The 23,535-nt window shown below is 40.5% G+C and overlaps 1 protein-coding gene across 4 annotated transcripts in view; it reads left to right on the top strand.

Moving 5' to 3' along the window:
• MDN1 (midasin AAA ATPase 1) overlaps positions 1-23,535 on the top strand; it is a 166,613-nt gene that overhangs the window by 120,156 nt on the left and 22,922 nt on the right. For 3 of the 4 annotated variants that reach the window (XR_011997104.1, XM_072737331.1, XM_072737313.1), the window contains exons 63-84: positions 275-980; positions 2,596-2,757; positions 2,966-3,239; positions 3,973-4,208; positions 4,909-5,004; positions 5,664-5,758; positions 6,075-6,196; positions 6,745-6,891; positions 8,208-8,317; positions 8,920-8,993; positions 9,629-9,821; positions 11,133-11,292; positions 12,753-12,899; positions 13,429-13,552; positions 14,940-15,045; positions 15,601-15,716; positions 16,602-17,087; positions 17,352-17,578; positions 18,160-18,315; positions 18,483-18,652; positions 19,624-19,785; positions 22,035-22,172. Coding sequence is in view for 3 of the 4 variants with exons in the window: in XM_072737331.1 (XP_072593432.1) it covers positions 275-980; positions 2,596-2,757; positions 2,966-3,239; positions 3,973-4,208; positions 4,909-5,004; positions 5,664-5,758; positions 6,075-6,196; positions 6,745-6,891; positions 8,208-8,317; positions 8,920-8,993; positions 9,629-9,821; positions 11,133-11,292; positions 12,753-12,899; positions 13,429-13,552; positions 14,940-15,045; positions 15,601-15,716; positions 16,602-17,087; positions 17,352-17,578; positions 18,160-18,315; positions 18,483-18,652; positions 19,624-19,785; positions 22,035-22,172 (4,207 nt within the window). In the remaining variant the exon portion in view is untranslated. The remainder of the gene's footprint in view (positions 1-274; positions 981-2,595; positions 2,758-2,965; positions 3,240-3,972; positions 4,209-4,908; positions 5,005-5,663; positions 5,759-6,074; positions 6,197-6,744; positions 6,892-8,207; positions 8,318-8,919; positions 8,994-9,628; positions 9,822-11,132; positions 11,293-12,752; positions 12,900-13,428; positions 13,553-14,939; positions 15,046-15,600; positions 15,717-16,601; positions 17,088-17,351; positions 17,579-18,159; positions 18,316-18,482; positions 18,653-19,623; positions 19,786-22,034; positions 22,173-23,535) is intronic. The other variant, XM_072737323.1, reaches the window with a different exon arrangement.

The following is a 23,535-nucleotide window of genomic DNA, read 5'->3' as shown; positions in this document are numbered from 1 at the left end:
GGAGTCCGTGTCTGTAAGGGGAGAATAATAGCATTTACTTTGATGAATTGCGATTAGACTGATGAAATATGCATCTCCGTTGTTTAGCACCATGTGTGGCATGTGATGAATGATCTCTTTGTATTATTCATTTACATTATAATAGTCAATATTTTCCTCATGTTATTCCTTAGGGGCTGCTGTGTCTTTATTTTGTTTTCCTAGCTAAGGGCTCAGTCTAGATTCGCTGTTTTTCTCCTGACTGAATTTGTATATTGTGTTAATTTGCCTTTAGACTACTTCGCCAAAGAATTGATCATCTGGAGAATTTAATCTGCAGCCTGTCAAAGAAGCAGGCCTTCAGACCCCAGGTGCCTGCCTATGAGTCACTGGTGCAGGAGATCCACCACTATGTCACCAGCATTGCCAAGGCCTCTGCTGTTCAGGATCTGCTCACACGGCTCCTGCAGGCCCTCCACATGGATGGACCTCGGTCTGCCCAGGTGGTCCAGAATCTTCTGAAAGAGGAAGCTTCCTGGCAGCAATCCCACCACCAGTTCAGGAAGCGGCTGGCTGAGGAGTATGCCCTGTATCCAGACTCTGTGACCCCACTGCAGGCATCCATCTTGCAGTTGCAGCATGGGATGAGGCTGGTGGCATCTGAAGTCTGTGCTTCATTCCATGGCAGTGTAGTCTGTGCAGACAGGCTGGGTAGCCTGGCCACATCCTTGTTGGCTTTTCCATCGGTGGGCCCTGCCTTCCCCACTTACTATGCTCATGCAGATACTTTATGCTCAGTGAAGTCAGAAGAGGTTCTTCGAGGCCTTGGAAAATTGATCCTCAAGCGCTCAGGAGGAAAGGAACTAGAAGGCAAGGGCCAGAGACCTTGCCCAACGCGAGAGCAGCTGCTGATGAATGCACTTCTTTACCTGCGCTCCCATGTGTTGTGCAAGGGAGAGCTGGACCAGAGGGCTCTGCAGCTTTTCAGACACGTGTGCCAGGTAAGCCCACGACTTCCTCCTGAAGGGCGCTGGCAGCACAAGCAGGGTATCTGCAGGACATTAGCAATGTGGATGGAGACCATGTGATTAGGCAGTGGGATCTAGTGTCTTCGTTTCTTACTCCTATTCAGTTTTCCATTTGGGGGGGTCTTTGTCCCTGAATTATTAAGAGATTAGAAAAAATTAGTGATATTAATTCTTTGTCTCTGACACACACTATATATATTTTCCCCTGGTCTGTTTTTTGTTTTAGACTTTATTTATGGTGGTTTTGGCCATGTGATAGTAACAGCTTTTATTAAGAAAGTAACTTCTGTTTTTTTATCAACAAAAACAATTTGTTCTCAATTTATACAATTAAAAGAATAAATATAAATAAAAATTACTAGATTTTTTACCACTTAAATTAAGCTATATAAACTTAACGTTCTGGTGCATCCCATTCTAGCCTTGTTTGTTTGTAGATGTATCTGTACCTGTATGTCTGTGACATTATAAATTTAAGTCATTCATCCCAGTGGTTTATAAATTTCTGTTTTTTAGTAGTAGAACTCTTTTAAAAATAAAAGTCTTAAAAAAAAAAAAATAAATAAATAAAAGTCTTAGAATAGTTTCCCAGTATGTAATAGATAAAAGACATACTTTAATTGAGGACAATTCTGTCCTCTCTGTGGCTTCTGAAGCTGGTCCTTAAGTTGCTAGAGTTCTACAAACCACTGCTAAAGTCCATTCTGTTTTATACTTTGCTTTAAAAAACCTGAGAGCACTAAGTGATTATTTTCCTCCATAATTACGGTATTTTTCACCTACATCCTATTGACTAGCTGTCTAGTTTTCTATTATATAGATATGCTCTAAGACGCTTAACTAATTTATCATTGAGCATTTATATTTTTATGTGGTCTTTTTCCTGTCTTAGAAAACATCGCCACCACCATAAATAGTCTTATACCTAGGTCTTTGGGAACAAATTTTAGAAAGCAGAATTGCCGGGATGAAGATTAACCGCTTTAGGTTTTTAGTACAAACTATCATTCTGAAAGGTAGATGCTCATCTCCTTGATTCTCATCAGTACGGAGTGTTTTCTTAATTTATAGTTTTTGCCAAACTTTGGGACTTAAAAATCTTAGAGTTACTGGGGATTTAAAAAGTGGTAAGGCATAGCCCAGTTTTGCCTGATTGATGCCCTGTAACCACCCTGCCCCTGGCCCACATTTCTGTTTCCTGAACTCCTGGTCCAGCTGCTTGAGTTGTTAGCCAAGTCCAGTCTGAGTCACAACCCCCACATTTCCTACCCAGAGCTTATCCTTAGTACAGAACTCCATTAACTTCTGACAGGAAGTTCCAGTGGCATTAGCCCTATTGTTGCATGTTTTTACACTGTGAAAATGTAGCACTATAGCAAGGGGGAATTTAGAAAATGGGTTGCTGCAGATACAGTTTAAAAACAGAGTTTATTTGCTATTACCTGGAGTTTTTTGGATGTTGGCATTTACTTGTTTTGAACCATGGTACTGTTATCATGAGAAACTAAGAGATAGCAAGTTCTGCTTTGTTTATTTAAGCACCTCAGCAAAGGCAAAGAAGTTTCCTTTCAAATGTGTGACTTTTCAGGAAATTATCAATGAGTGGGATGAACAGGAACGCATAGCCCAAGAGAAGGCCGAGCAGGAGAGCAGCCTATACAGATATAGGAGCAGAAACTCCAGGACAGCCCTGAGCGAGGAGGAGGAGGAAGAACGGGAGTTCAGAAAGCAGTTCCCACTTCATGAAAAGGTTGGGTGGTGGTAACAGGGTTTGTTTTGGAACAATTTCCCTTGATACCACCTGTGTTACCTTTGAATGGTTTGATTATCTTTTTACCATATCTTTATGTAAGTCATTACTTCGTTTTCTTGATTGTTCACACTCCATCTTTGCCCTTTCCTTTTTTGTTAAAACGATTTAATTTTTAGAAGTTCATTTGCTCTAATGTTATTGACAGGATTTTGCAGATATTCTAGTAGAACCAACACTGGACGAGAAGAAGGGAACTTCAGATGTGCAAGAAGAGGGAGCAGCCACAGACCCTGCCCTCTTCTCCCAGAGCTCAATGCAGGCTGTGATGTTGATTCACCAGCAGCTTTGCCTCAACTTCGCTCGGTCCCTCTGGTACCAACAGCCTCTACCGCCACATGAGACAAAGCATTACCTTGGCCTGTTTCTGTCCTGCTATCAAACTGGGGCATCTCTTGTGACACACTTCTACTCTCTGATGGGTATGACAGTTTATTTTTGTGTTATACTTTTGGGGAATGCAAATGAATAAATAGGATTACTACTTCTGGAGCAGTTAGTCATTACCTTCTTGTTTTTTACTGAATTCCTTGTTGAGGTCGTTTCCTTAGCTTAAGAGACTCAGGCTACTTCAAAAAACTTGATTTAAAATTCTGCAATAGTGGATTTTTCTCCTCTGAATACTTTGGAGTGAAGGGATTTAAAAAATAAGGATATAGACTTAGTTTGAGTGGTTTTGTTCCTCAATATTCTAATTTGCTTCTAATAGCTTCAGTGGTTTTCAAAACATGTGTTCCTGGGAGCATCCTGGGGACTCAGAAATTAATCTTACAGAATATTGTTTGATTCAGTTCCCTGTATGACCTTGTGAGTTATTCCTTGGCTATTAGAAAGGAGGCTTTAGATTTCATTTCTGCCTACCAAGATAGCCACAAAAACCAGGAAATAGAATCCATCAAACCAAACTCTGTATCTCTTGATAACAGTAGGCAATATCTGAGTTCCTCTATGTATCCCAAACACTTGGCAGATTTTGGTGACATTCCTGTGATACTAGGGTCCTCCTAGTCCTTTAGGCCTATGTTGCTCCGGGCATGAATGGCTTTAAAATATCTTCATTATTTCTGAACACGTTTTTGTCATCTTTGTACCTTGGTATCTCAACCTACTGAGTCTACTGAGTTCGCTGACTTTACTATGATGTTAACTTCATAGGAGCTGAGCTGAATGACCAACTCTTGGGCAGCCAACTTTTGGCTTGCAGCCTCTCCTATAACACTCTGTTTGGTGAGGCAACCTCGGATCTAATAGTGAAGCCTGATGGGCCCTATGACTTCTACCAGCACCCCAATGTCCCAGAAGCAAGGCATTGTCAACCTGTGCTTCAGTGTTTCTCAGAGGCTGTTAGTCAGCTACTGCAGGATTGGCCAGAACACCCAGCTCTCGAACAGGTAGGGCAGCTGGTGGGAAGGGAGCACTGAGGATATGATCTCTGCCGTCTCTAAGGGCATTCATGTATACATTTCAGTGTATAAACAAAGATTCACAGAACCCCACTTCAGTGGGACACTACTCACTGCAGGATGGACATACCAGTTTGTATAGCTATTGTATAAATGATGTTTCAAATTCCACTAATTTTATTTGTTGATCAGGTTTGCTGTCCACATGTTAAAATACTGCTATATTGCTCTGTTTATTCAGATACCTATGTATATTAGCAAAGGCCTGGCCTTTTCACTATCAGCAGTTTTAACAGAGACTTTACTCTGTAGTCTTCAGCCAATTTTTTAATAACTCTTACAACAGAGAGTGGTTAAGAGAGATTATCTGGGGGCACCTGCTGGTCAGTCAGAAGAGCTTGTGACTCTTGATCTCTAGGTCGTGAGTTCAAGCCCCATGTTGGCTGTAGGGATTACTAAAAAAACAAATCTAAAAAGTAATGATCTTCTCAAACTCCATGTTTTTTCTAGAGTAATACAACAGATAAAGTGTTTCTCTTAGATCCACAATTCTAGAAGTTTCCTCCATGGCTGTAGCAGGTGCAAAGCAGGGACCTTGCATAAAAATTTCATTAGGCCTCTCTTCAGTACTTTGGGTGATTGATATACCCACAGAGATGCCTAGATCTTTTTTCTTCTTCTAATGCAGCTGCTGGTTGTAATGGATAGGATTCGTAGTTTCCCACTTTCCAGTCCCATCTCAAAGTTCCTGAATGGCTTAGAGATCCTTCTCGCAAAGGCACAGGTAAGATAATTCTCTTTCCCTCTCTCATTTTAGTTAGTAGTCAATTGAAAAAAGATTATCTTGTAGTAAAGTTATTGTTAGAGGACAGAAGTTATATTTTTGGCTTGGAGAGAGGGATAAGCTTCCCTGGTTTTTCTGGCATGGGGTCAGATTATTACAAGTAAAACAGTTGCCTTGTGGGGCACGTGAGGGACTTGCCTCCCCTATTCTCAAGGATAGGATGCCATATCCATTGGTACCGGGACCTCCCTCTGCCAGGGCTTCCAGGTAGGCTTCCAAACTAGCTGAGTGCCTGGACATGTCCCCCTCCATCCTCTCACAGCTTTTGAAGTATCTGGTGCTTCCCTGATTATCAAACTAGGGCTCTGCACTTTGGAGCAGTCACATGTCTGACAATAGGAATTCAGACTCAGCTCCCCAAATCCTTTGCTGTTTGCCTATACTTGGCTCTTCTGGAGTTCTGTCAGGTAACCAGAAACAACTTGAAGCTTGATACACTAGATGTAAACTCATTGCTATTGGTAAATTGCCATAAAAGTTATTTAGGGGTCTGGTGGTCTTTACTCAAAGACAAAAAAAGTCTAAGATATTCCAGAGGGTGGGAGATGATTAAGAAATTGAATAATGGCCATAGTAAATTTTATCTTTGCTTTTATTAGGATTGGGAGGAGAATGCAAGTCGAGCTGTCTCTCTGAGGAAGCATCTCGATTTAGTCAGTCAGATGATCATTCGTTGGCGTAAACTGGAACTGAAGTAAGTGATAATCTGTCACTTCCCTTCCCCTCCCAAACTAATGCTGTAGAGACACTGTCTTTTGATAATTTGTTGATGTAGTAAGACTGAGAATGTACTTTTCGGTTATTAATCACAGAATTAAAAGCAGGGCATTAAAATGGTCTCAGTAGAGACCAGACAGCAGCATACATTTCCAAGGCAGCAAACTAGGTGGCTTCTCCACCTCCACCTTAGGAGGAGAGACTAGGGAACGTTTAGCTTCTGCTTCAGTGGTTTCAGATCTTTCAAATGGGTTTCCTTAAACGTCTCTTTGACCTCTTCTCTCACATTTCAGCTGCTGGTCTATGAGTTTGGATAATACTATGAAGCGCCATACTGAGAAATCCACTAAACACTGGTTCTCTATCTATCAGATGCTTGAGAAGCACATGCAGGAACAAACAGAGGAACAGGAAGGTAACACCTGTCCATAAATTCCCTGCATATTTAAAAGTTTCAGGCTAATTGGAGAGTGCTGCAAAGTGTAGGATTTACTTGTTTGCCTTGTTTCCTGGCACCACTGCTTTTACATGGAATTCATCATTTGACTTGATAGTATTCCTGAGAGTTTTAAGTGACTTTGTTCAAATTGTAGAGAGCTGGTTGTAAGATAAGGTTTCCTTATTCTCTGTATCCAAGAGACAAGTCACAATGAAGATTTCTCTCCTTAGGTACTAGTTGATGTCCTTTAGTTAAAAGTATTTCATTTCATGCTTAAAAAAAACATCTTATATTCAGTTTCATAATTTGCTGTGACTGCATTTATCACATATCCTGCCTGCAGCTGTTTTTATATCAGCTTAGAATTTATCTCTAGTCCTTTGCTTCAAAGTTTTGCTTTGAAACATTAAGTGGTCTGTACTTGCCTGCCATCCTTCAGTGTGTCCCATAGTAGATTAGATGCATGTTATAAATCCAGAATGATAGTTGCAAGTACATATGTTTTCCACTTTGAATCTCTAAAGATGACAAACAGATGACCCTGATGTTGCTGGTCAGCACATTACAAGCATTTATTGAAGGATCCTCACTGGGAGAATTCCACGTACGACTTCAGATGTTACTGGTTTTCCATTGTCATGTCTTGTTGATGCCTCAAGTTGAAGGAAAGGGTAAGGAGGGTGTGTGTGTGTGTGTGTTTCTTTTACACTACGCTATTTACATGGTTAGGCTTTGAATTCTCCATGAGATAGGTATCTTGTTGCATACCAAGTTTTATTTATTTATTTACAAAGATTTTATTTATTTATTTGAGAGAGTGAGAGCATGCATGAGTGTAAGAGGGGCAGAGAGAGAATCTCAAGCAGACTCCACACTGAGTGTGGGGCCTCATGTGTGGCTCTGTCCCACAACCCATGAAATCATGACCTGACGGAAACCAAGAGTCAGATGCTTAACTGAGCCACCTGTATGGCATCTCTGCATACCAGCCACGGTATGGCATCTCTGCATACCAGGTTTTAAATAAGATCCTTTTGGGGAAGCCTGGGTGGCTCAGCAGTTTAGCGCCACCTTCAGCCCAGGGCCTGATCCTGGACACCCAGGATCAAGTTCTGCATCGAGCTCCCTGCATGGAGCCTGCTTCTCCCTTTGCCTGTGTCTTTGCCTCTCTATCTCTCTGTCTCTCTCATGAATAAATAAATAAAATCTTTAAAGATAAATAAGATACTTTTAGTCATCTTTTACTTTGAAGTGATTCACATTAGATACAGAGAATAACATTAAAGTACAAACTGGTTATAGATGAAGCCCTGACTAGTGGACTCTGCCAGAGATTAATTGCCAAATTCAGATCTTGGGAACCAGTGTGTTGAGGCTACAGATCTTTTTTTTTTTTTTTGAGGCTACAGATCTTTCTGTCTAGACAGTGTAGATGTCCTGCTAAGCTTTTGCTTGATCGAGGGCATAATTAGATTCTTTGATCTAGTGAGAGCTCTGCTACATGTCAAGTAACTGCACATAAAACACTGTTAATTACTGTCCCTGACCACACCTATTTGGATGAAACAAAACCACGACTATAGGTTGTATGTGAATGAGCAGCCAGGGTGAACCTTTTAATTCACCATCTTTTAAGATGGGCTCAGTTTCTGCTTACTTTATGTTGAGATTCCAAGAAAGGGTTTGAAATTGTGTTCAGTGGAACATCTGATTACACCATCTTTAAGAACAAAAGTGCAAAAAATTCAGTACAAGCTGAAATTTAAAAATGGGCTGGTGTTGACAGTGTGCCTGCTTCTCTGAGAACAGCTAGACTCAGGCTCCCCAATGAGCTATTAAATAATCTACCTGTGGAATGTTGTGCTATAATCTCATGGTCTTAAAAGTAATGAGGAAGGAGCATCACTGAAAGTTGGAGCCCATAGGTGTGGCAAGTAGCATATGCAGCAAGTGTGTGGTGTTTTTGTTTCCTTTTCATTTCTTCCAGATTCACTTTGCAGTGTTCTGTGGAATCTGTACCATTATTACAAGCAATTCTTTGACCGGGTCCAAGCCAAAATTATGGAACTTCGTTCTCCCCTTGAGAAAGAACTTAAAGTAAGATTAGCAATTGTCATGATCATTCTTGGGAGAATAAAATCAGTAAATTCTTTTTGGTTCTGTTCTTTTATCTATTTAACTGTGAGGCCGGGGGGCTCTCGGGAGTGGAAGAGAGCATTGCAACTGCCAAGTAGGATGGCAAGATTTACATTTTGTGGCGTTGGCTCCATTACTGACCTGTCCAGGGGTTTGAGAGGTTAGTGGAGTCAAAGGCTCCTCAAGAGGATTGCCACATACTTCTTTTAGTGCTCCCTCACCTGCTCTTGCCCAGGTTGATTATCCACCTCAGAGGAGTGTTATTTAGTGTTGAGTGCTATCAGGATGCCTTGGGGAAAGGAGGGCCCTGTCTTTTGAGAACTCTGTGGTTATGGAACCAACCGTGGCACAAACAGCACATATCAGGTGACCTGTTGATTGTGGCAGCACTCTTTTCATTGCTTTGTGACAAATAGGTGGTTCCTTTTTTGGACTTGTTTACTGGTACATAGTCTGGTATTTGGGATGGAGTGGGCTCTGGTCTTTGGCAAACAGATGATTTAGAAAGGAACAGAATAACACCAGCTTGATAACCCATTCCTTGATCTTCATTTATCTTTCAGGAATTTGTTAAAATATCCAAGTGGAATGATGTCAGCTTCTGGTCCATTAAACAATCTGTGGAAAAGACACACAGGTAATTCATTTTTTAAAAATTGGAGGGTGACGGGGTGCTTTGGCGGCCCAGTTGGTTAAATGTCCAACTCCTGATCTCAGCTCAGGTCTTGATTTCAGGGTCATGAGCTCAAGCCCTGCGTTGGGCTCCATGCTGGGTGTGGAGCCTATTAAAAAAAATGGGGGGAACCAAAGCTCAGAACTTTTGTATGCTAGATAGCAAGACTACATTGTTAATGTGGCCTGACGTAGTGTTGCCTTGAACTTATTATGAAGCACTAGATTGTTTTGGTGTGGCTTTTCAACAGCACCGTAACACCCAAAGCAAAATCTGTGTGCAAAAGGAATTGGTGTGCCTTGAGACAAAGCAGGCTAAGCACTGTAGAAGGGTTGAGTCTTTTGTCACCTATTAGCTGTTTTAGCTTGAGTGAAGTGATCCCACCATTCCTGACTTTAGGTTTTTCTTCTAGAAAAGGGAGATGACAATACCTGCCTTACTTTTCCTTAAAAACAAACAGGATGATTATGAATATCTAAGGAGTTCATGTATACAGTACGTATAGGTTATTAAGTTATGTATGTATGCGTTTTGCCACTTCTACATTTCCTCACTTTCCACCCATTTTTCCCTCCTCATCTGTCATTACCTGGGGCCAGGACCCTCTTTAAGTTCATGAAGAAATTTGAAGCTGTCCTGAGTGAACCCTGCCGGTCATCCTTGGTGGAGAGTCACAAGGAGGAGCAGCCTGACTTTTTGTCACAGCCAGCAGCCACTAGTGAGGCATCCTCCATTCAGAGTCTGAACAAGGCACTGAGGGAGACCCTGTTGGCCCGGCCGGCAGCTGCACAGGTATATCTCTAAGACAGTGTTTGCTTATTCCTGCCTAGTCAGGGGAGATGTGTGCTTTCTCTGTAGGGGGTGTTCCTAGAACTAGGCAAGGGAATGCCTTTGAAATATTGCTCTTTGGACAAGTACAGCATTTGTATGTCTGCCTGACACTGCTGCATGGTAATGCAGAAAGCATTGATCCTGGTACTGAAAGTTTAATGGTCACCTATGAGAAGTAAGTATTGTGCTCACCTGTGAAGATTTCATCTACCTGTGACAGAAGACTCGAAGCATCAGTTGAGGAGTACGCCACTGAAGCTGCCGCACAGGGAGTGACTGTATGCAGTACTCTGTTGATTTTTTAGTGGTTGCTGATGACCATGATATAAATTCTCTTATTGTGGCCAGTTTCAAGCACCAGCAGTTAAGAGTTGGCTTGTAAAATTCCAGAAAATATAATAGTCCTGGAGAGCTTGGGTGAGCAGATCTGTTATAGGATGTATGTTCTCACATCATATCCTTAGATGTAAAGAGCTCTGGGATCAAGGAGCACACCTCAAGAGAGTAATAGCTTTTGCTTTCTTACTATATTTCCCATCTTGGGTCCATAGAGTAAGCAGTGAAGGTCCTCAAGCTATTTTTGGTATTTTCGCAGTACAGAAAGCATAATAGAAATTGAGCATATAGCCATGATATGGCTCTACAAATGATATGGGTGCCAAGTTTACTTTCTTTTGATTATATTCATCAACTCACTGATTTCTGTCCTGATGACCAAAAATTTTTATTTGCTCTTGATGACAACATAGGAGTTTCAGGGATTCTAAAGGAAAAACAAAAACAAAAAACAAAAACAAAAAAAGAAAATAGACCCTTGTGGGTGAAAGCTTTCCCCTTTATTGGATGTCTGGGTTCCTGATAATTGAACTGTCAGGAAGTGGAGGGTGGGGAGAGATGGTTAGAAGTAGGATTTGTGTGGCTGAGAAATGCACTGCAGCACAGTACCATAAAGATAGCAGTGTTACTACATTCAGAGATGAGGACTGGAGCCTTCTTATGGTTAGCACAGGTAGCATTGGCTTGGGGTACAAGAGCTCCTTCTACAGTGATCTCATGTAGAGCAGCAGGAGGGGTTTCTGAATATCCAGGACACATGCCTTTTTCATTTTGATGATGCTTTTTGTGAGACTTCAGAGATGGGGAGGAGAGAGTTTAATATTTGCTGAGCCAGGTATGTTTGGAGGGGTGTAGCATTTAAATTTAGCACATGTGCAAGTTAGTGCTATTACTGTTGTTCTTGGCAGTGAGACTAACTTGTGCTTTGTCTCACAGGCTGTGATTCCAGAACAGTGTCAGGGTGCTCCTTTTCCTTCAGAGGGAGAGCTGCTGCGTCGCCTGCCAAAGCTCATGAAACGAATGAGGAAGATGTGCCTGACATTCCTGAAGGAAAGCCGTCTGCCTCACCTAGTGGAGAGCCTCGATCACTTCACTGGTGGGTACCAGCAGCCAGGGCAGAGGGTGGGGTTTGCTCTCTGTTTTCCCCAGTCCCCAAAGAGGGTGGAAATTTGTTATGTATGCCCTTTTTTGATCTCTTGAATAGTGTTGAGTAGTTAATTGAATTAAACAAGTGGGCTAAAAACTAACAGACCCCAGATGCAGGAGCCATAATTTTCATCTTGTCTTCCTTTAATGTAAACTAATGCTATGTTATGCCATTTTCTACAATAGCCTTGTCTATATCAGCTCTCTTTGGTTGGAGAGATGGATTTCCCAGAGTCTGTAAGCTATCCCTACCTCTCAAACTGTTGTCTCTCTGTGGATGAATCTTCTTTCATTTAAGTTTTCTTGTTTTCTCCACTGTGGAGAAATGGAGCAATTTCATCTCCCTGGTTGTCCTCACATAGGGAAGTTGAGAGTCAAGATTTGCTTTGTAGTATAACAGCAATGACTGAGGAACAGATTTTAGAACTTAATAGATTGAGGTCTTGGCTACCTTTCACCATTATCCTTCTCCCCTTTCATCCCTAGTGAGTGTAGTGTCAGTAGTGTCAGGTCCTTTAGTGAGGCTACAGTCTGATCTCAGGGAGCTCTTTATCTTTAAAACTTGTTAGAAGAATAGCCTAATAATCTCCATTCTCAAGATAACCTTCCCTACCCTAAGCCTGATGACCAGGATCAACAGAAGGTTCCATGTGGATCCTCTGGAAAGGGCACCCACTCTGTGACATAATTCTCTAACACTCCTGCAGTGTCTGTATGCAGTACATTTGCTGACTACTGGAAGGCTAGATGGCCCGTGTTAAGTTTGTTAGGGCTACCTTAACAAAGGTGATTTAAGAGAAATTAATTTTCACTCAGTTTTGAGGTTAAACATACAAAAACAAAGTACTAGCAGGTTTGGTTTCTTCTGAGGCCTCTCTTCTGACCCACCCAGGCTGACCCCTCCTAGTCCATTCTTTAAGTAAATGGACTTTAGAAAGTGATGAGACCTCTCTGAGCCTCTCCAAGCAGCTAGAAATCAATGCTTCTGGAGTTGTACGGTATAAAGGAACATCTACCAGGAACTAGGTATAGGATAGGAGCTCAGTATGTATCATATTTATGGGAAATTTATCTCAGATGACTTAAATTCTTATAAATTGCTGCGCATAGTGCTAAACAAGTGCTTTCTGCCCGATCGAACATAAATCCCTAGATTAAAAAAAAAACAACAACTACTTTTATTTGGGTTGTTTGTTGAGATAAAATCCATGATTTTTTATTTTCTATTTCCATGCATCTTGATTCCTTTAGTTTAGAATTTACAAAGTGCTAGGGACTATGCTAGTTGTCAGAGCCTTAAATATGAACGTCATCTGGTTCTTATTTTCCATAACGTACTGAATCTTGAGTATTGGTTTTAACACATGACTAAGCCCTTGTGATTTCAGTATTGCCTCATTATCTCCTCAGGTGAAGTGATTTCCTCTGTAGGTGAACTGCAGAGCTTAAAGGTGGAGTCCTCTGCAGAGAAGGAGAAGCAACGATCAGAAGCCAAGCACATTCTTCTGCGGAAGCAGCGAGCTTTAGCAGACCTCTTTCAACACCTTGCAAAAACTGGTAAGATTATTGCTTGAAACCTGATGGAGAATGATGGTCAGCTATTAGCAGGGGAAACAACGTGAGTGATTTAGGGGAAATTTCTAGAGACGGTTGATGGTGGGAAACAGAAGGTATGTAGGCAAGATTTTGAAATGCCATTCTGAGAGTACAGTCACACATATGAAATTCCTCTGATGAACCATTTGTGATTTCCAAATATTTTCACAGTTTTGTAATGAAGTTTCTCAAAAACCATGCTTTATTTTCATCACCATATGTTGTATGGCACCCACCCTTTCAACATAACTTAGAAAGCAACATTTCTCAAACTTTAGTGCATGTACAAATGACTTGAGGAATCTCGTTAAGTGTAGTAGTTCTGTTTCAGGTGCAGGGCAGGGCCTGAGAGCCTGTTTTTTTTTAAGAAGCTACTGGGTTGTGCTGTTCCAAGGACTTTATTTTGAGTAGCAATGATGGTGGGATGGGATGAGGCATGGCACATTCATTCTCTTCTGAGTTTCTTAAACACATGATATTTATTTCCCAGGTTTGTCATATCGCAAAGGTCTTGCCTGGGCCCGTTCAAAAAACCCTCAAGAGATGCTTTATCTTCACCCATTAGATGTCCGGAGCGCGTTGTCTATAGTCAGCACTCAGGAAGCTGATTCTAGGTTTGTTTTTTAAATTATAAACGGAGCAAGTTATTTAAGCCTCCATGTCCTTATTTGCCAAAATGGGTACAGAATATCTCTCTCCTAGTGTTGGTGTACAGATAACACTTAGAAAAGTCCCTGGCTTAGGATCTGGCTTGTGGTAAGCATTCGTTCAATAAGAGTTCATTCTTTTTCCTTTTCCTTTTCCTTTTCCTTTTCCTTTTCCTTTTCCTTTTCCTTTTTCTTTTCCTTTTCTTCTTTCTTTTCCTTTTCTTCCTTTCTCCCTCCTTCCCTCCCTGCCTCCATCTAACACCCAACATGGGGTTTGAACTCTTGATCCTGAGATCTAGAGTTGTATGCTCTATTGATGGAGCCAGCTAGTACCCCCCCACACACACACTTTTTTAAAAGTATCTTTTCCTTTCCTCCTTGTATTCACCTCTCCCATTATATTTTTGGTCCTTTGATTTTCCTAAGGTCTCTTCACTTGATTTCAATTCACAGGTGAAAATCCATGAGAGAATGGCCACATTTGTAGCTGTTCCCTGTACATAGGTTCTTTATAATTTCTAATATATTCTTGAATTTGAGAACCTTTTGAGACAGAACTGTGTTCATAACTATGGCAGAGGTGGTTGTAAATGATGATTTGCTCACCTGGGTATGCATACATTTGTATTTTGTTTGCCAATGGTCCTCTCAATGCTTTAAATTTTAATTCAACACAACATTGTAAAAAATAGAAATTATTTTTTAAGTCTTTTTAAGCAATCTCTACACCCAACGAGGGGCTCAAACTCATAACCTTGAGATCAAGAGTTACATGTTCTTCTACTTGAGCCAGGCAGTCACCCCAAAAGTAGAAATTTTACATAAATATTCTGGATTTCAGTTTTTCAGGAAGATTTGGCCAAGTGGGTTCACTTTCCCATGTAGTCAAAAGTTAAAACTGTAGCTCCCTCCTTTTGACAGGACATATGCTCTTCAGATCATTGTGGTCTTCAACAATACCTTTTGCGTATTCCACATTGAAGTCAGTTGTCATTGACATGTATCATTTTGTGCTTGGCTGTCCTTAATCATTTATATTATCTGCTTGGCCCCTATAGCATCAGAATTTATGACCCTTAGCTTCCACTCCTAAGATAGTTACAAAGTTTTCATTAAGGAAACTATATTGTCATCATAATTTATTTCCCTACTATCCTTCCAGTGCTGAATATATAACACATTTTTCACATAAAGGGCTGACAAGTACCTGACTGAATGAGACCGCACAGAAATAAATTTATTCACACACTTGACTTTGAGTTGTGATTAAACAATCTCAATCTCTTGAGTCTTCAGGATCTGCGCTGGGAAATAGTGGTTTTATTTAAGTAAATCATGTTGATTTCTTTTCTAGACTGCTTACAGAAATCTCATCTTCATGGGATGGATGCCAGAAATACTTCTTTCGCTCTCTTGCACGACACGCCAGACTTAGTGCAGCCTTAGCAGCTCCTGTCAAGGTAGGTGACAGAACCCCAGAGATTTTGCAGAAACCCCAAAAAAGCTCCTGTTGTTCCCCTAGGGTAGCATTCTCAAGTCTTGTTAAGTGATCAGAGTACATTACCGAAAGTGACTGAGTTTTTTGTAGAACATCATTAAACTTAATATAAATCAGATTTGGCCAATTTTGTGTTTAATCATGGAGCATTTTATCATAAATTCTGTTACTTACATTTGCCAGCAAGACCCAATGCATAAGAAAAGTTAAGTCAAAAAAGCTTCAAGTGAGAATGCCATCTTCAGGTATTTTTTTCTCTTTGTGAATTGAGAAAAGACTACTAATTTTGATGTTAAGTCTAGTTCCTATTCATGGAACATCTGGACGCATAATTTGAAAAGCACTGCTCAAAAAGATGAATGCGTTGCTTCTAGACTGCAGTCTATATCCAAAGCTTATCTACGCAAGGGGCACTTTCCCCAGAGAGGATTAGATGAACCGGCTCTCTGATGACACCTGCATAGGTGGTGGTGTTTGCCAGCGGCAACCTTGGCATGCTTCCTTCTCCCCCTGTCAGGAGTTGGGCATGAGCAACGTTGAGCGGTGCAAAGGGTTCTCGGCACATTTGATGAAGATGCTTATTCGACAGCGACGCTCCCTGACCACGCTGACTGAGCAGTGGATCCTCCTCAGGTATTTGCTAACTAGTTAGTAGGATTTGTGGCATGAATTAGGAAGAATTGTTCGAGTCCGCTCTCATGTGAAATGAAATTTGAGGCTCAGAGATGTAGGTGGCGGTTCTCTTGGCTCTGTCCCTTGCTCTTGGTGATCTGCTTCTGCTCTGTGGTTCTGGTACCACCTCTTGGGAGAATGGGCCCTGGAGGAGGAGCTCCGGGCTAAAGTACACCCAGGTCTGGATTGAGGGGGTTTGTGGTTGACAGTCTATCTGGCTGTGTGACAGGATTGTGTTTATGGTATTGGAGTATCTGTCTCTGAACACAGATCAGATTTGTGATTGTTTCCATTCATTAGGCTTTTTGGATCACAGAGTTGCAATTTACTGAGCCATACACAGATGCTTCTCATTGGAAATAGATATTTAAAAGATGAGGACAGTTAGGAAGGCTGTCATCCATTTGTTGAGTGGATTGTTGGCTGAAAGGTAGTATTTCCAGACTATATACACACTTTGGCTACAGCTGTTTTCTTCTTTACTCATAAGGGTTTATCTAACAAAGTATACTACAATTACTTGGATTTTCTTTTTTTTAAATAATGGTTGAGATCACTGCAGTGGTGTGACTATGTTGGGTGTGATAAGCTGTAAGGGAATAGATAAGCAGTGAGTTTTGATACTTGTGAAAGACTGAAGAGCCTCCTTTCAGTCTTCAGAAGGATGTGTTTAATTAAGTGTATTAAAAGGCATTTAACAGACTTCTTATCTGTGGGGGATCCTGTCTTCTTGATTATGTGAAAAAGCCCATACTTTGTTTAGAAATAAATGAATTTCCTGTTTAAAACAACATGGTGACACAGTTTAAGGTGCCATGTGTTTTCCCTGTTGGTTTCTCGGCACAGGAACCTCCTTGGCTGTGTGCAGGAGATTCATAGCAGGCTGACTGGCCCATTGGTGTACCCAGTGGCCTTCCCTCCTCAGGATGGTGTGCAGCAGTGGACAGAAAGGCTGCAGCACCTAGCCATGCAGAGCCAGATCCTGCTGGAGCAGCTCTCCTGGCTCCTCCAGTGCTGCCCCAGTGCAGGGCCAACTCCAGGCCGAGGTGATGCCCAAGCACAGGGTCAGCCTTCTGCTGCCTACCCAGAAGGACCAGACCTCAGTGAGGGACGGTTTTCCAGAGCAGTACAGGACCTCGTCCCATCAGAACTGAGTTATCCATCCCCAGTACCTCGAAATCAGCTGCCCTCTGGTTGCTTGATGCGTAAACAGGACCAAGTTTGGCAACAGTCAACTGCAAGATTAACAGAGATGCTGAAAACTATTAAAACAGTAAAAGCTGATGTGGACAAAATCAGGCAGCTGTCCTGTGAGACTCTCTTTCATTCTTGGTGAGTGTGCCTATGTCTTTACTGTCTCTCTCTATGCCCGGGTACTTGATCAAGGTTTAGTAATGAGAGCAAGTGATGAAAGGGATTTTGCTTTAATTCTGTTTTTCTGTGGACTTTCATGGTGCTTTGTGGCATATATTTCACTATTAATCTTGAAATGGAGTGAATTTTCCCCTGCTTAAATTTTAGTGGTTGGAGGGAGGTGTGTGTGTGTGTGTACGGTAGCCCCTTCCTCTCAACGTTGTGGCATTTCTCTTGTTGCAGGAAAGATTTTGAAGTTTGCTCTTCTGGGCTGAGTTGCCTATCCCAGATGTCAGTTCATTTGCAAGGCCTAGAGTCCTTGTTCATTATTCCAGGGATGGAGGTTGAGCAAACAGATCAACAAATGGCATTAGTTGAGAGCCTGGAATATTTAAGAGGAGAAATCAATAAAGCCACAGATGACTTTACTACCTGGAAGACACATCTACTTGCTTTAGGCAGCCAAGGCGGTAAGGACTGTCCTTCAACAAGGGAGTCAGAGCCCAGGGTAGGAGTGATGTCTTACAGATTTAAGTCCAGCCTATCCTAAAAACACATTATGTTTTGTTCCAGACATATCTATCCAGGTTTCTAAGACAGACAGGTATGGTTGGAACTCACAGCTTTTAACTATTGCTGCCTCTTTTCTTTGACTACCTTGCCTCTGAATTGATGATATCACTTTGTAGCACATATGTAGGGAGGTGGCACAGGCTCACTCGCTGTTACAAACCATTCTCTCTTACACTGGAAAGTTGAGGGCTGATAACTAAGTTGGTGTTTATATGCACCATCATAACTATCTTCATATTTTTGGCATTCTTCCAGGAAAGCATTCAATAAAAGATGGTAAACTCTTGTAGGTTTTATCTAGATAAGGAATAAGTCTCATTCACCTTTGTTTCAGCAATTTGACACGGTGGCTCACCCATAGTAGGTACTTGATAGGTAGCTGTTTGTAAAAAGTAACAAGTGAGAATTGTTAATTATTTCCAGAGACATTGAAGCAAATGATTGGGGTTTTTTTGTTTTGCACCATGTTACTTACTAGGAAACCAAATGTTGGAGGAAGGGTTTGTGGAAGATTTTTCAGAGCAAGTGGAAACTGCCATCAGGGCCATCCTTTGTGCCATCCAGAATTTAGCAGAAAGAAACAGTAAAAAGACAGAGGAGAACGCTGACCAAACAAGACCACAAGAAGAGGATGGTATGTCTGAAATCAGGCAAAAACGATTTTTATATTTTATTTAATTTTTAAATATATTTTTGTGGCTAAATATTTAAGGACAGATGTTAGGAATGATGACTGGATGAATGGAGATGAAAAGAGTATTTTGTATTATTCATCATGTCTTCCTTTTCTGTGAATGAAAGAGGCAGCAGGCTTTGAAAGATTGCAATCAGGACATCTAACAAAACTCTTAGAGGATGACTTACGGGCTGATGTGAGCGCTCTGCATGTTCAGAAAATAATTTCCGCTGTCTCTGAGCTGTTGGAGAGGCTGAAATCATATGGCGAGGATGGCATAGCATCAAAGCACACGGTAATATAGACTTCTTGCTATCTAGAGTGGGCTGAGCAAAGGCAGAGTGGGTCTCACTTTGCTCCATGTGGTTGGTCCCAAAGCAGGCCTTTGTGGCAAAAAAAAAATCACTAAGTTTGATTTCTTTATGCATGTAAACATCACTGACAAACTTTGTAATTCTTAGGGCTTGCTAGCTAAGGGTTATAGTTGTAAGATGCACAGACGCAAAAAATGCCAGCAATCCAGAGTTCTCTATTTTCTTGGGATTCTTTCATACTCCACCACATACTCCTGGGTATTTGATCTTAATGTGGATGCTGCTGCTGTCCTCTAAGGCTGAATGGCCACACCCTGCAAATACCTTTCCCTTCACAACAAACCAGCAGAGGGGGAAGTTGCTGTGTCCATAAAAGTCCAGAGAAGCAATTTTTTTTTTAAATTTTTATTTATTTATGATAGTCACAGAGAGAGAGAGAGAAGCAGAGACACAGGCGGAGGGAGAAGCAGGCTCCATGCACCGGAAGCCTGATGTGGGATTCGATCCCGGGTCTCCAGGATCGCGCCCTGGGCCCAAGGCAGGCGCCAACCCGCTGCGCCACCCAGGGATCCCAGAGAAGCAATTTATTTTGTAGGATATCATAAGTCTCTAGTATTGCTTCCAGTGCTAACTTTGATTCCAAATAGAATTTGTATGTAAACGTCTTATTTAAAAGCAAAAACGAAAAACCTTGTTAACTAAGTGAAACTAAGTGATAGAATTTAAAATGTACTTTCGTGAGGGTTTGTGTCAACAAGGAGGAAATACCAGTGAGCATAAGGGTGTGTGTGTATAAGAGAAAATATACATAAAACTTACTATTAGTGGCATTTAGTAGGTTCAGTGTTGTGCAATTATTGTTGCTGTCTAGTTATAGAACATTATTATTACCCCAGAGAAAACCTGGTACTGGTTACTAGTGTGAACAGGCCTTGTGATCTTTTGCCCACAGTTCTTCAGCCAGTCCTGCTGCGTGTTGGTGCGTCTGGTGCCCATGCTCTCCAGATACTCAGACCTTGTCCTCTTCTTCCTGACTGTGTCTCTGGCAACTCACCGTAGCACTGCAAAGCTGCTCTCTGTGCTTGCCCAGGTCTTTACAGAGTTGGCCCAGGAGGTAAGGACTGTCCATGATCCTCCATACCCATTAGTGCTTGGGTTCCCAAGCTGGTTTTTTTGAACCTTCACAAATAGGTGATTTGCTCTCCCTGTGGATTTCTCAGGGCTTTATCCAGCACCCTTTTGCTAAGCCTGTTTCCATTAAGGTCTTGGAACCTGCAGGTCCCCCTCTGATGAATTCCCTAGACTCCAGGGGCTGTCGTGAGCCTCAGTCTCCTCATTTGTAAAGTGAGATCTGCCTACATTCCTTACCGTTTTTGTGAGAACTACATTTAATTGAATATATACTTTGTTTTGTTTTTATTTCTTTAGTATTCTAAGATTTTCTCCAAATCCAGGTACAATACAGGTGAGAATCACTTGAGAAAGATAGGAATTTACAGACTGAAGATTGGGTCTAGCCTTCTTATAAATAGTCAAGAGTTCTTAGTTCTGAGTATCTGGAATACTAGAAAGGGTTTAAAAATGGGAGGCAAGCCCATGCAGCAAGCATATCTAGAGGATAGATATTTGTATTTGTTTAATAATAAATGAGTTAGTCCGATTTGCTCCCTCTCTTCAATGGGCACTGAGCCAATCTCACATCCCATCACTTTTTTTTGTTTGTTTGTTTGTTTTTGTTTTTTTCCCCATCACTCTTTGGAAGATAGACTACATGCAAAAGACAGTAGCAGGACAGTGTATAGTGAGGGTGCCCTGAGATTTGAGTTAGCTGTGTTAGTCCACTTGTGCTGTTGCTCTGATCTGACAGGTTCTAGAGTGAATTTGGCCTGTGCTTCGGGTGGGGTTTGGGGGTCTGATATAAGCAAAAGTGTTGGGAGTCCTTTGGCTGTTCTAGAGGTAGCTACTGTAGTGATGCTCCTGCAGAAGGACATCTGAGTCTTCTCCTGTATGGTTGTATTCTGTCTATATCTAAACCTATTTTAAAATAATGTAGTGCAATGGGAAAATTAGTTAAGTTAACCAAAACATATTTTTCAATCAATATTCCAGGAATACATGTCCTAAAAGTGATTTTGCCTTTCCTTTAAGTTTTTATGAATCCACATTGTATTCATATCCTTTCTGAATAGTCCTGAGGGAAACAAAGTAGGTTAGACTCAGTGCTAAGATCTAGGTCATAATTCTAACAATCCATGGAAAGCTTTTGGTGACACAATTGGCAACTGGTTTGGGGCTCTTGATTCTGTGTTAGTTGGCAGCTGATTTCTTAGTACTTTTCCATCCTAAGATTGACAAATAACTTGATAGCTTGTCTGATAAAATTTGTGATTGAGAACTAGTCTTTTCTTATACTTGTTTTTCTGTTCATTTTTGTCCCATATGCTAGTAGTTGATTTTCCTTTCCAAGATATTTTCCAACACTAAACACTGTTTTGTTAACACTTCATGAGTCTTTTCTTTGTCTGACCTTGTTCTTGACTCTAGAACCCATGGCATGCCAGATGCCTTGGTAGAAAACGTGGCACATACATTAAGAGTGACAGTTCTACCTCAAGAGTTGAGGGGGAGGCATGTTTCTTTTATATTAAAATTAACATTTTACTTGAGCATCACACCAAATTTTCTTCAATTTTTGAAGTAAAAATGAAATTTCCCACTGTGGCATCTGCTTCAAGTTGCTGTACCTCCAGGGTTATAGGTCTTCTTGCCCTCCTCTCTTCTCTGACTTACTAATTTCTCTTTTTTCTTTTTCTTTTCTTTTTTTTTTTTTTAAGATTTTATTTATTTATTCATGAGAGAGAGAGAGAGGCAGAGACACAGGCAGAGGGAGAAGCAGGCTCCATGCAGTGAGCCTGACATGAGACTCGATCCCAATTATCCAGGATCACGCCCTGAGCTGAAGGTGGTGCTAAACTGCTGAGCCACCCAGGCTGCTCTCTGGCTTTACTAATTTGAGAAGTAAATAAAGAAGAATGAATTATCCCTTTGGGATTTAGACACTTGAGAGGTTCTACTCTTGCTGAGTGACTTGGTCCTAAAATGTTGTCCTAGTATAATTGATTCAGATTTTTGTCTTGCCAGTTAAGATTACTACATATCAGAAAGACCTCTACAAAGTCAAAAGCTTATATGTTAAATCTAATGTCCAGCTTTGAACAGCATAATAACTGTTATCACCAAGGAAGAAGGAAATGCCATGTCTACTGTATGAATTTCCATCAGATTGAAAATCCTGAGAGAAAAGGTCAAAAATTATTTTTCTTTTATTGCTTTTGTACCTAATTATTCACTCTTGTTTTTAAGGGATTTTGCCTGCCTAAAGAATTCATGGAAGATTCAGCAGGAGAAGGAGCAACTGAATTCCATGACTATGAGGGAGGTGGAATTGGGGAAGGCGAGGGCATGAAAGATGTGAGTGACCAGATAGAAAATGAAGAACAGGTACGTTATCGCATGCCCGAAATATACATACAGTTTTCAGAAACTCACTCCCTTTTTATTTTCTTCTCAATATTAAGTTTTATACATGAATGTTTTTTACTAGGTTAATGATTTTCAAACTCTGGTTTGTGGAGCCCTAAGAATACTAAAGTTTTAGAGAGTGGAGATAAATAAAAAGCCAAAAAACTACAGAAGGGATCTTTGTAGCTCAGTCATTAGTTATGGCTATAATTTGACAAGGAAGTAATCTAAAATTTTTTATTTTAAATGGAGAGATCTTGATATTCTAGAGTATTTTTGGTAGTGACTCATTTAAGGATAAAAAAACTTGGCTATTTTAAGTAGGTGCATTAAATAATAATACCAGTGTTTATTATTAACAGATTCTATTGTATATCTTTAAGACCTGTTGAAAAATCTTAATTTATATCCTGTTTTAGTTGGAATCAAGAATGTTTTTGAAATAGGTGTTTTGGGCTAAGATTCCTGTGTTGCTTTTTTTAAATGCCTGTCTTATTTGGGAGTGATTTTTTTTTTTTTTTTTTTAAAGCATACTATTATTAGTCATACAGATTTACCAACTGTGACTTGAAGAAATAATGGAATTTTTTTTAAGCTCCTATATTCTAAATCTAAAGCAGACCACACATTTTTATTTATTTTTAATAGCTACAACCATAGCTTAAAGAAGCAAATCAATTCAAACTTATCCTTTGAAAACTGGAAAGAAAAACAAAAAGAGTTAAGCTAGTGTTGATGGTAGAGCTCTGTTTAATACACATACGTTTTTTTATTTGGCTTTTCTGTATTTCTCAAATTTAACTTCTTTGTCAACGTTACTTTTTTCATGGAAAAAAAATTAAAGCAAAAAAAAAAAATCACAAACTTAATAGAAAAGTGCAATCCTGTGCAAAAAAACATGAAGTGGGATAAAAGCTATCAAAACAATTTGGCAATATTTCATAAATTTTAATTGTATGTATTCTTTGACCTAGGAATTCCGTGTTTTCTGAGAGAAATGTTAATATTAAAGATAAATAGGTATATGAAGGAGGTTTTTTTGTACAAGGATGTTCCCTATAACATTATAATGGTGAAGATTGTGAAAAAAAATTCCAAATACTTACCAGGAGGGAATTGTTTAAATTATACACCATCAAAAAAAAATTATGACACCATCCATGCAGAACAGTGCTTTAAGCTAATTAGACAGAATGAGATAGATTTCCATCTTGATACATATAAATCTATCTACAAGATATTTTTTAAATTAGAAAAACCGGGTTCCTGGCTGGCTCAGTCAATAGAGCATGCAACGCTTGATCTCGGGGTCATGAGCTTGAGACTCATGTTGAATGTAGAG

The sequence above is a fragment of the Vulpes vulpes genome, chromosome 1 (assembly GCF_048418805.1).
Source record: "Vulpes vulpes isolate BD-2025 chromosome 1, VulVul3, whole genome shotgun sequence".
NCBI lineage: Eukaryota > Metazoa > Chordata > Mammalia > Carnivora > Canidae > Vulpes > Vulpes vulpes.
Note: the sequence above shows the minus strand (reverse complement) of the source record. Positions and strands in the feature narration are given on the sequence as shown.